The sequence below is a fragment of the Paramisgurnus dabryanus genome, chromosome 11 (genome assembly GCF_030506205.2).
Source record: "Paramisgurnus dabryanus chromosome 11, PD_genome_1.1, whole genome shotgun sequence".
Lineage (NCBI taxonomy): Eukaryota > Metazoa > Chordata > Actinopteri > Cypriniformes > Cobitidae > Paramisgurnus > Paramisgurnus dabryanus.
Window position 1 is genome coordinate 18,459,164 of NC_133347.1, and position 13,002 is coordinate 18,472,165.

Genomic DNA, 13,002 nt, shown 5'->3' on the forward strand with positions numbered 1-13,002 from the left:
ATTCACAACATTCTTGTTTTGCTCTGCACTGCTTACCTTGTATCAACACAATTCATTTTTAAAGGGGACATATCATGAAAATCTGACTTTTCCATGTTTCCAGGTGCTATAATTGGGTCCCCAGTGCTTCTGTCAACCTAGAAAATTTGAAAAAGAACAACCCACTTGAAAAAATAGGTCATTGAAATTCGGCTCCCCTTGTGATGTCAGCAGGGGATAATACCGCCCCTTAATCTGCACTATCACAATAATTGCACTGCCATTTAGGGCGCACTAATATTATCTAAACCAAACCATGCCCCAGCGTGATTATCCCCCCTCCCTACTCCCCCAGATGCACGCACTCACACTGTACTTTTATCGATCTGAGCCCGAGCGCGCTTTCGTCATTAGGATGTGATTGTTTTAAACAAGGCAGAAAGTAAAGCGCTCTCTTAACACTGGAACCCATCGTAATGTTAAGTCTGTGTTTTTTATTTAGAGTCGTTTTTTTCGCGATGACAAATAGCCCTCTAACATGCCTCACATATTGCTTGATCTGTCGCGTGTGCACCCTAGACATTCACATAACCCTGCTGCATGCATCATAAGGTTTTAATGAAGGCAGATGAAGGTGAGTGGTCGTGCAATTCACATCTGTCCTTTTGAAAGCGATCACACTGCACCTTCCACGCCTGAGCCCAAGTGAACTGCGCTCCAGCCCACCTCTGTCAACCCGTCAGGCCGTGATTAACCAATCTGCGCCGGGTGCGGTACAGAGCGATCACACTAGTCAAACAAACCAGGCTTTGGGGGTCAAACGCGCCCAAACGCGGTTTGATTTGGATAGTGCGAGTACACCCTTAGTGCAGAGATTAACTCATTTGCATTTAAAAGGAAACCCCCGAAAAATCAACCTATCAAAGTGGCAATTTTAACATGTTATAATAAATGATCTATAGCTGTTTGAGCTAAAACTTTACATGTACAGATTTATTTGACATCTTAAAAGTCTTGTGAAATGTCCCCTTTAATCATACATTACCCATTTTTATTACGTTCCCTTCAAAATTGACAATTTTGAAATGTCATTTGTGACTCGGACCACAAAACCAGTCATAATAGTAATTTGTTTTTTAAAAAAAAAAACTATATAAATAAGTTTTGCATTGATGTATGGTTTGTGAGAATAGGACTATATTCGGCCAACTAGTTGAAAATCTGAGGGTGCAAAAAATCTAATTATATTAAGAAAGTGAAACCGAGTTGGTGACTCTAAAGTTGACTCTCAGTGACAAAGCCTATTAAATACTTCTATATACAAGAAATTATGGCTAAAAAGATGACACAAAAATGGCAAAGAATGAGGCATGCTTTTAGAATTTATTAAGGTTTATCAAAGTTATTCTTCAACTATTAAACAACTATATATCTCGGTAAATGCTTTAGTCACCTTTAAAGTACCAAAAAACTTTTAATCTCCTGTGACCTTTCCAACTATCTTTCCTTGTACACGCTATAATGAACAAGGCAGCCTGAGCTCAGCACTATTGTCTGTGCCAATTCATCTCTCCTGCGCTAGATACCACTTCCACAGACAGTGTCATGTGATCTTACTGGCGACAATGTAATGAGTCTGCAATCAGCAGGAAAGTGTCATAAATTCAGCTTGGACAAAGGAATGAGGCACACCAGCACAACCGAGAGAGAGAGAGAGAGAGAGAGAGAGAGAGAGAGAGAGAGAGAGAGAGAGAGAGAGAGAGAGAGAGAGAGAGAGAGAGAGAGAGAGAGAGAGAGAGAGGAGACTCAGGTGTATTTGTCGCCTCAATTACCCTCAGAACAGGTCATTAGCTTGAAGAGTTATATATCTCACTCAGTTGTTATGACCTGTAGAATGAAAGGATAATGAATGTACAAAACTAAAAAACAAAAGATTTTGGATGCAGAAGCAATGATCTGTGATGCCTTATGATTTTAGCTTGCAAATGCATTTTTGTGATAGCTTTAATAGTTCCTTAAAGGGCTCATACAGCATATCATTAACAGTTTTAATTCCCCTACGCGTAATGTGAATTGTCATTTGTAAAGCTTGGTTTCAAATAATAACCTTTTTTGAACTGATTACAAAGTTGGACATTCTTAAAGTTATTTTTTATATTTTATATTATGTTTTACTATATTCACTGGTGAGCAAATACAACAAGAAGAGTGGTAAATAAAAACAATCCTATCTTACTAAACAGTGCTCTCTCTGTCTTTATCTATCTATCTATGCACAAACACAGCATAATAGTGAGGCTGCTTTTTTATTTTATGACAAAGGGCAAAGTGAGCAGCAGAAAGAAGCTTTAAAACACAGAACAGGAGCTGAGTCACACATCAGTACACAAGCACCATAGAGCCTGAGGAAAAAAAATAGATAACTAGAAACAAAATAATGTGTCAGCTATCAGAAGTTTTACACTGTAAATGACTGTGACTGGTTGGGAAATAGTGTTTAGCAAATACATTACGCTGCTTTTGTCACATCATTAGAAATGAATGCACATGTCCTAGAAAGGCGATTCTTTGTACTGACTATAAAACAGCAGTACAAGTGCAAATTACAAGTCTGTCAGTCAATTTAAAGTTGTGATGCATAAACAAGCAATAAAGCCACACATGTGGCACTCTTAGTTGAAATGAACAGCTGGAATTTACACCGATAATGCTATTTAACTGACCAACAAGTCTGGGCTTGCTGGTCAGTTGACTTATTCCCATGGCTCACACAGGAGCGACAAATGCTTTTACAAATCAGTTAGGAGGTCTATTTTGCAGTGTGACTGATAATATACAATAAACATTACTGAGTGGTTATACAGAAAATGCCTTATGTTGACATGATTCATTACATTACCCACATAATCAGCCATAAAGCAAAATATACATGTCATATATGAGCTTATAAATCTGTGTCTGTAATTCGCAAATTGCACACTTCCATTTAATAAAATGAGGGGTTGAAACAGTGTAAGTGGGCCACATACTTATGGTGCACAGGAAAGATGCCCTCTAAAAAAATTCTTAGCAGGCGTACGGGGCTCACTAGCACCTGAACAAACACGGGGTCTCAAGATGATCTAAAATTATTTAAAATAAGACTATCTAGAATACTGTCGTTTGGATAGTAACGAAAATGGTCTGGGAATTAATCATTAAAAATCTGAATAGGCAAATTGCTCCCTGAGTCCAGTGCTTACAGGCGCAGATCAGCATGATCCAACACCTCCATAATTAAAATCACATCTTGTGACCATCTCGGAGCTGTGCCACCGCATATGCTTAACAGTGGGCGTTTCGTGCGCACCACTAGCACGCGCGCGCTCGTGGGTGGTTCAAGCGCGCGCACTGCACGAAAGGTTGTGGCAGAAGCCGCACGCGTGCGCAGTCGTTCTGCCTCACACGCAAAAAACGCAACGTAAGAGGGATGCGGTCACACCCCCTCGTCTTATCTCAGTACGCCCCCGAGACTCGTGGGCGAGCAGCAATACTTAAGGAGTTTGATGATGCAGCCTGTCACACACTAGCCAATATGATATGGATCTTTCAAATGAGCTCTCACGTGAACAGTTACAGATAAAAGACTGTGCGCCTTATGAATTCCCATGTTATCGGCAACGTCTGGATTTTAACTATGGATGAAGACGGTAAGATAAATACGCACACTTTCAAAGACGCGATTTATATTGGGATGACAAAACTTACGACTGCGTTAGTTGTGTTTACATTTAATTTATAGACAGATGTCGTTGTAGTGTTTCAGCTTCTCGTCATTTGCGCAAAGCATTAGGTCATTTTACGAGAGATGCGCGAAAGTGCGCGGGTCGTGCCGCAGCGATAAACGAGAAGTGTGCTTGTGTGTTACATTTTGATGCGATGTGCAAAGATTTCATTTTGTACAGCACTTTCTCAGGACTATTAAACCACAGCGTTTGGACCCTGACAGATGTGTTGACGATACGCGTATCATAAATAACGTACGATGGTCCTTTTACGCGCATTAAACGTCGACCTTGTAAATCAGTAGGACCTTGTGGTTTGATACTCTTGGTATCCAGGCGACAGGGCATGTGGTATGTTGTTGTCCGGAGGGAGCTTGGTTACAAGTTTTAATGTGTTGATGTTTTGTATGTTTAATTGTAAATGTTTATCAGAGTCTTACTTACAAATCAGAGTCTTACTGTCAAAACTGTTGATAAAGTCAAAGAAAGATAAGGAAAATTAATACTTTTATCTCTGGGATCTTTTATTTTAACAAGTCGAAAATGCTTAAACCCACAAGAGAGTATGCACTGCCTGCAGTAATGATCACAATATAGCATAATCACACTGCACCTGTTGTGCTGACTAAATGCAAAGGCTTGGGGATTAAAGGAAAATTATGTGTTTTTTTGGTCTGTCTTTGTATCTGGTATTGTTAGTAAGAATGTAAAACTGTAACAGGATTAAACATAAAAATACTTTGTAGCTTGTACAAAATTACTGTACCACTGGGACGGCTGCATAATCCAAGCATCCAACTGATATGGGAATCTTTATATGGGCAGTCATTTTAAAACTATTTGTTTTTATTTTGTTTTCGATTGTATAACATGCACGGGTGCCTTAACAAGGAAATTTTGAAGATAACAATCCCCCAAAGCCTTTTGGATTGTGCTGTTGTTTTTATTGATTTAACTTAATAAGAAGTGTAATTTTTTGTAATGTGTTGCTAGACTGTTATTGTCTAAATCCATTATCTTTAGTGCAAAGTAAATGAGGCTTTCTCTGACTTGGAACAGTGGTTTTCAAACTGTGAAATGTGCGTCTCTAATGCCTTTAGGAACTATGACTGAGAAAATGTTCAATACTTAATATATTATTAACATAAGTACTTGTCTTTAAATGTTTATCTATAGTTGCTCATCTATTTACTAATTTAATGTTAGTTTGTGCATCTGATTAAATAAAATTAACAACTAGTCAGTACTGACTACGCTGGTCATGGATACTTTTGTAGCTTTTGTAAGGGTGCAAAGACGCGAAAAGAAGGTTAATACATTTTTGGATGGTCTGATATAACCTTTAAAGGTGCAATGTGTTACTTTTAAAAGGATCTCTTGACAGAAATGCAATATAATATACATAACTATATTATCTGTGTTGTATTAAGGCCTTAAATAATAAACTGTATTGTTTTATCTACATACATGTGGGTCTTGGAAGTCGCTGTGATGTTTCTACAGTAGCCCTAAATGGACAAACTGTTTTACAGAGCGCGTTTCATCATGTTGTCTTGAACAATGACGTGTTTGTCCTGTGACTGCTACGGTAGCTTCTCATTGCGTTTCGAAATTGGCAAAAAAAAGAAGCTAAACTCACTTTTGGCACAAGGAGCACTTAGGTTTTCTCATGGCTTTATAAAATTGCTTTAGGACTGATATGATTTATAGATACGCAAACAGTTACTGGGTCTCAGTACCACAAAAATCATCTGAGCCTTCCTGGGATACAACCCTCCAATAAATCTGTTTAACTCTATAAAATCATCCAGCTGGGCTGCCTTCCCTGGGATACATCTTTCCCAGTGTCCAAATATAGCCTCCGTGCCTGATATCGAGCCAAAAAACCTGCTTGCTCATTTGAGGAATGGCTTTTTTTAAAGAGATAAACCTCATAAGATTAACTGCTTCTGCTCACACCTCATTTCTTACACATCATTTCTGCCATGGTTTCTCAGTCAGACTAAAATTAGAGAATTTACAAACTGTTAAAAAATAAATTCACTCCAGATCTGATTTATCCTGAGAGTTTACAGGACCTTATGATAAAGAAGCAGTAAGAGGATGCTTGGACAGGTGGTGATGGACTGTGTGAGAGCAGTCAGCCACAGGTACCTGAGATGCTAGGTGTGAAGATGCCTGCTGATCAGCCACCTTGCATATTGGAAGAAAATGCATTTTTAACACCTTGCTTAGATGAAAATGTTTATTTGCAGTGCTTAAATCTAACGAATAGCCTAACTTTAATCTTAAAAACACTGTAAGAGGTAGGGTGTAGAGTAGACAAACAAGCAGCAACAGTTTTTTATCTGATTGTGCTGCATTATATTACTTCTTAATTGTGACCTAGAATGTTGAGAGAACGAAAGCGAGAGAGATGGTGGCTAAATATTACCTCACCGAAAGGACACCTCTACACCCTTAGTCAGCTTAAAGCAGACTGATTGAAAATGGCAGCCGAAGAGAACCTTATCGTAAGCATCTGCCCTCAGCGACAGAGTTTTTATAAATAGCTTCCAAAATGTGCAATTCAGCTGTCTTTAACAATTGCCGAAAGGAGAGGTCCAGACGGCATACAAGAATTGAAACAATCTTGTGACATGAAGTACTTATGGGCCATCAACCATCCACACGAGGTTTGAACTCTGCACAGTCATTCCTGGCTGCAGAGACACAGGAGCCAATGCTTCTAATAGTGGATGAAGTACTTAATGCGTGTGCCCCCAAAATTGCTCCCAGCAGACATGTAATGCAATAAAGTAGTGCAAGTCATCCAATCCAAACGGCATCAATCACAGAACTGCACCAGATCTGATAGGTGATGACGTTTTATTACTCTTCATTTCCAAATTGTAATTTGTACCCGAGATCTTTATGAGATGCCACAGTCTATTGGCACCACTAGCTATTGATTTTGGTTAGCAACGCACAGAAAAAAAATTATGATGTTGACACTTTTTTTACCTAAATTTACAGTATGTGCTAACATTATCGTAACAAGGTTATAATTTTAAAAAGTTTGGTTCAGTAAGAGAAGCAATACGTTTAGAATGTAATGTGTAATGGTTTATACTACAGATGATAAAAATTAATTCACAAAACAAAATGAAGGTGTGAGTATATGTGTGTGTGTGTGTGTTTTAGACTAATCGTCAGTCCTCTCTGCAGGATGAACAGATGGTTTTCAGGATTGGCTGAAAAGGGTTAGCCAGTGAGTGGGCCACCATAGCTCCCACTGATATTTAGAAATCCATGCAACGTCAAATGTTGAAAATAACCTTAAAATCATATGATATTCTGGTAGATTCTAATGTAAATGTTACACAGTTTTGACCAGCGAGTAAACAAAATAGTAAAATTTTTAATATGGAATTTTTGTCCCTGTATAGTAAAACTACTATCTGGCATCCTGTTATATATGCCCCCATTTTTAACATGATTTCTATTCTATTCATTTATTTCCCCATAGAGCAGAGTGGGACAATTATTAATGGGTAAGGCTGTTGCAGTGCGGTAAAACTGCATGTATTATTTATTTATTTATTTATTTATTTGCCGTAAGAACACATTCACAAATATATTTTAACAGTAATACACTTTGAATTTAAAAGATAAAAGTCATTTCAGATTCTTGAATGATTTTAATTGCTGAATTCATATTGTGTGATAATTAAAAATGTACTATTAGCGTTGTTATTTTCAATAAATATAAATTACTAAACATATCTTCCAAATCTTTGAGGTATCTTTACATCTTGTTCATGTTGAGGAGCTTCAATAGTGATTAGAAAAAAAAACAATCTATATAAACTATGTCAATCTGAAATGAATCTGTGGAGATGTTGCAAGGCTTCCACATTTTTATAATTAATTCAGATATTTCACTCAGTGTTGTATTTGTTTAACATTTTGAGATGTTTCTCTAACAAATGATTTCATGTTTATACATGACTTGACATTCAGCAGGATGCACTTGCATTAATAGACTGAATTTCTGAATACTTATTAAACTTTATATTTTTTTAGTAGTTATATTATTTAAACAAAAGTATTACTATTGCAGCCACATACTAAATATAAATATGTTCTATAGTAACAAAAAAGTGTTTGAGAAGCAGTTTTCACATTAATTTTTGGAAGAATCGAGAAGGAAGAGAGATTTTAGGGGGTGGGATAACCTGAGAAAATCAAACTCAGTGTGCTGCAAGGCCATTTTGCTGATAAATGCTGATGAGTCTCTTGACATTTTTCTTTTCTCCTTTTGCCAGGCAGATATGTGACTGATGTCTATAATTTAAACGTACTTTCATTTGTACATAATAGTGGTCCACAAGGCCTATTGTAATGAATGCCTTGTCGAGCATACTACAAATCCACTGAGTCGAAAATTTGAGCTATTATGAAACAGTGGATAATATTCAATAAAGACCCTAATGTACAATTGACTTTGAATTAGATATTTAAACTTTACTATAGAGATATTTAAATTGTTAGATTTGAATCTAATAAGGCTGTTTTTAATTCATTCTAGGAGACACCAGCTGAAGGGAAAAATAACGGGGGTCCCTTTAAGATGACACGAACGGATCCCCCTGATATATTAACATCCACTTTGTATCAAGACATAACAATTGGCCCCAACTCTGGGCTCTCACGGTATTCTGGATCTTCTAAACAATGTGATTCACAAATGGTTGGCTCACTGAATCAAAACTTTGAAACTATAAACAAAAGACATTGCCGTAGCTTTGACTTCATTGAATCACTGGATGACCCAAAGAACTTATCCTCATCCATGGAGTATCCCTACAGGTCTGACCAGCAAACCATAAATAAGAATGCAGTCTGGAATGGCACTGGACAGCAGGGACACTTACGGTTTTCCTCTCCAGATCTGTTCAACTCTAGACACTCCCACCAACAAGTTAGCACAGACAAAGGCAACGAGGCAGCAAGGACAAGTGTTCACGGTAAGCCTCGATCAAAAAGTACTCCAAGGGTTCGAGCCACCTTGACCCCTGTGCCCATCTCGCCATCAGCAACCATGAGGCGTCAATCTCCTGTGGACCCCCAGAGGAGACCAGAAGGACTGCCAATTCGAGAAGCCTCCCATTCAACATCCAGGGTTTTAGTTAACGAGGTCCATCCTATCAAGCTACAACCCCATACTCCCTTGTATGTTTCTGATTGTTTTGAGGAGAACAGACAGGAGAAACAAGTTAACACTCCTCATGTGAGGTGCCGTGTTGATATTAAACCAGATGCCTCAGTTCTCCAGCACACTACAAGGAAGATGTCTTCCCAAAGAAGTAACGTTCCCTGGCAGCTTTCCTCTGCCTCAGGGATCAGGAACCACTCTTTTCCAAGTCAGACATCCACCCCCAGAACGTCAACTCCTAGTGAGTGTTACAGCATGGACTACAGGCATGCATATCAATATCCAAACAGCACGTCCAGTTCGTACATTCACTCTGGAGAGATACCATTTGGGAGGACTTCTCCCAGAGACCCAAGAGACTACAGAACCCTGTCCAATCCGAACATTCCTACCAAGTTCTTCTACACAGATGATCCTAACAGGTATCCGGTTCTGCCACCCAGTAGACCATATTATCAAGATGACCAATACAGTATTAACAGCAGTAACAGCCAAAATCACTCCCTCAATAATCAGTATGTACTTGACCCAAGGACTCGCTGGGTTCACACTTTGCCTACGCGTTCATACTATGCAGATTGTAATCGCGAACCCATGGACTCTTTCTACAGTAGACCATATTCAGTGACTGAGCCAGGGCCGTACTTCATATCTACCCCTCCCGCTGAAACATACTATCAAGAAGATCCAAGAGCATATGCATTTCCCTCAGACGCTTCGAAAATGTTCTATACACGACCTTACCATTACCCATCAGAGTTACACATTCCTACCAGAGCATATCATACAGAGGGTCGCAGACGCCCTCGCTTGTCCCAAGCCTTTTCAGATGACTGGCACCGGTCAAGCATTGCCACATATTCCAGTCAGTACGCATCCACACAAGCAACTCCTCAGCGTGTGCCATCAATAAGTCCTTGGTATCCTAATGACTTTTCTGAACCGAGCCGTTTAGGGCCAGATGTCAGGAACTACTCGAAATCCTGGGACAACATTCTCATTCCACACATGGACAGAGAACATGGGGTTTCACGAGGCAGGAGTTATGAAAACCTTCTCCATCACGGGAGGCCAAGTGCTCCTCCTAATAACAGCCAACAACCGGTTATTCTGAACCTTTCTAGTTCGCCCAGACGCTATGCTGCTTTGTCCCTTTCTGAAAACTGTCTAGAAAAATGTGCCAGTGACCGACGAAACAATTCAGGGCAGCACTGGTTTGTAACCCCAGAGATTACAATTACTGACAATGACATCCGTGCAGCGAACAGCAGCAAGAGAGATGGGGGCAACAGTAGCTGGAACGGACAAAACGGAGAGCAAAATGTGAACGCACACAACATACAGAGACCTACAAATACACCAGAAGTGACAGAGACGAATAACAATAATTACTCCTTGCAGCAAAGCCTGGAACAACTCGATGAGCTGCTTGCTGACTTGGTCATTGATTACAAACCTCAAAATAGCAGGCGACCAAGCAAGGACTTGATTGACCAGCTCAAGCAATTGATCAAAGATGATGAGACAACAGACGACAAGAGAGAAACAGATCAAGAGGATTCAGGACTTTTGAACACACAAACAGACTCTTCAAAGACCAGCCCTGATACATTTAAAGACCCAGACAGCGGCTGCGAAGGGTTTCCGAGGAGCATTGATGATGTATCTTTGAACCACATTACAGATGAGGATGACACGATGGTGTGCTCCAACAGGAAATGCTTGCGTAAAGACACAACATTTAATGCTTGCTTGTACTTCAAGGCATGCCACAGCTGTTATACATACTACTGTTCCAGAAACTGCAGGCGTGACGACTGGGAAACACATAAAGAAAACTGCCTCTATGGCCGCACCAGCAGTGTTTGCAGGCATTTATTAAAGCACTGTCGAGAGAACTCTGACATTCACAAGGCCTTTTCACGAATTGCAAGGGTAGGGTATTTGTCTCGAGGGAGAGGAGTGCTATTCTTGGGTTTTCCAAACCCAGGGTCTGCAGATAACTTTCTCCAGGTTGGTCTTGAGAGCCTTACCATCTCCCCAACATATTTATCCATTAGAGAGTTAGACAGTTTCAAAGACAACCTTGGGGAATACTGCAAAGAGTTGCAGAATGCAGGGAAAGAGTACGACCCCACTGAATGTTTCCTCCTGAATGTATCCATAGCTGTTGGAGACCTAGTGCCTAAAGTTCCTTCACCCAAATTACTGACGCCAACGGTCCGCAAATACGCCAAGATCTCATTAGCCTCCTCAAGCCCCGATAAGAAAATACTCAAGAAAGAATGCGAAATGGAGACACTCATTCTCACGCCACCTCCTGGGACGGTTGACATCGATAAGGATGGCCAAGAGGGCAGAAAATCAAGAGAGATCTGTTTCATTAACATCCAGAGGGAACTTCGTACCCGAGGCGTCTTTCTCCGCCACGAGTTCCCACAAATATACAACCAGCTTTGTGAGTTTGTTGAAAGCAACAAAAGATTCACTCCTACCACCATCTACCCCATTGACAAGAGAACAGGGAAGCAGTTCATGTGTATGATCATGGCAGCATCCGAGCCAAGAATGCTCGATTGGGTTGGTGCACCACACCTTTTAGATGACATTATATAATCCTATGCATCCAGTATTATTAAGCATTTGCTATATAGAACAAAACTCAATGACTAATGTTTTTAGATATGCATTTTAAAAGCAAGGCTATAGTTTTGGTTCCCCCTCACTTTCTGCCACTAAGTACTAGAAATAATAAGAGCTGCTTGTGGGATTAAAATCTAAACAGCACTAAGTAATAGATTTAAGCACATGTCCTTAATTATCGGTTAGCAATTACTGTATATCTCTTATGACTATGTTTCTTGTATTAGTATGTTGCAGCGAGGATGCAAGCGTATAACATCTTCAGTGCTAAACTTCTTGAGAAAGTCAAAATTTCTCATGCAATACAAACATTTATAGTTGTCTTTAGCCCTTTGAATGAATGAGAGTGCACTTGCATGGAAAATGCATGCTAGCAGGAGAAATGCAATTTTACTTACAATTTTAAGATGGTTGGTCTTTAATTATCCTCACAGATAACCAGTAAAGCAGATAACAACCTATGTTGGGTAAGCTTATTTTTATGGAGAAAGTCAAATAAACTGTTTGAAAGGTTCACTGTATTGTACATGGCAACAGCTTTGTGTATTGTGTTCCTGGAGTACTATATCTATTTACATGAGCATCAGCTATAAATTGTTTTACAGGAAAACCTTAAGTATGCTCATTTTCATTATATATATAAAAGATTACTTATTTTTAATTTGAAATAATTGTGCTTATATGCCATATTGTTTTGAGTGTTTTATTCATAAACTGAAACATTCATCCTTGGAAAGTTGACTGTTGTAGAGTTTAAACATGTACATAAAATAAGCTATTCAAATTTGAATGATTTGTAATAATCAATTAAACTTAGAAGCCTATATTTTAAATGTAATATTTCAATAAAAAATAATTTTTTTTAAATAATTTAAGCAGTGGTGTAAAACACCCATGCAAGACTGTAGAAATAGCACTTTAATAAAAATTCACAGACAGCCCAGTTAGACTATGTAAAAAGCATGCATTAAACAAACTTTACACCGATTTAAAGATCAGTATATTGTTGTCTTTATGTTAACATTTTTATGGCAGTAACTTATTTATTTATTTACTTATTTATTGACATTGCATATTGTGTTCCGATGACAAGTGATGCTTTATTTCTGTACAAATGGTCAATAAAATGAAACATTCAAAGCTCCCTGGCTCATGTATTTGCCTTACACTTTATAAAAACTTTCTAATGGAGCATTCCTGTGTTATTTCATCTTTTTACGTTAGATCAACAAAGTGGGCGCAAACCGTGTAAACACAAACCTTCACCAACTGTTATCTATCGAATACTAGTACATCATGTGCGTGCTTATTGTGAAGTTTCATAATGTATCTGATTTGTCTTACCGTGTAGATACAGGCCTGTTATAACTGAGAAGAAACAAAAGTAAATATTTAGGAAATGTGCTTCCATCGCCTACT

General features: G+C 38.8%; 1 protein-coding gene across 2 annotated transcripts; it reads left to right on the forward strand.

Moving 5' to 3' along the window:
* The first annotated feature begins 3,421 nt into the window (after nucleotides 1-3,421).
* Nucleotides 3,422-12,727, forward strand: unm_hu7912 (un-named hu7912). 2 transcript variants are annotated; one of them, XM_065247246.1, is made up of 3 exons: nucleotides 3,422-3,668; nucleotides 7,252-7,276; nucleotides 8,314-12,727. In XM_065247246.1, exon 3 carries the CDS (start codon nucleotides 8,356-8,358, stop codon nucleotides 11,554-11,556), a length of 3,201 nt encoding a protein of 1,066 aa, XP_065103318.1. In that variant the 5' UTR covers nucleotides 3,422-3,668; nucleotides 7,252-7,276; nucleotides 8,314-8,355; the 3' UTR covers nucleotides 11,557-12,727. The 2 variants fall into 2 exon arrangements, with proteins under 2 accessions (XP_065103318.1, XP_065103317.1); XM_065247245.1 differs by lacking the exon at nucleotides 7,252-7,276 and having other exon boundaries at nucleotides 3,423-3,668.
* Nucleotides 12,728-13,002: the final 275 nt, after the last annotated feature.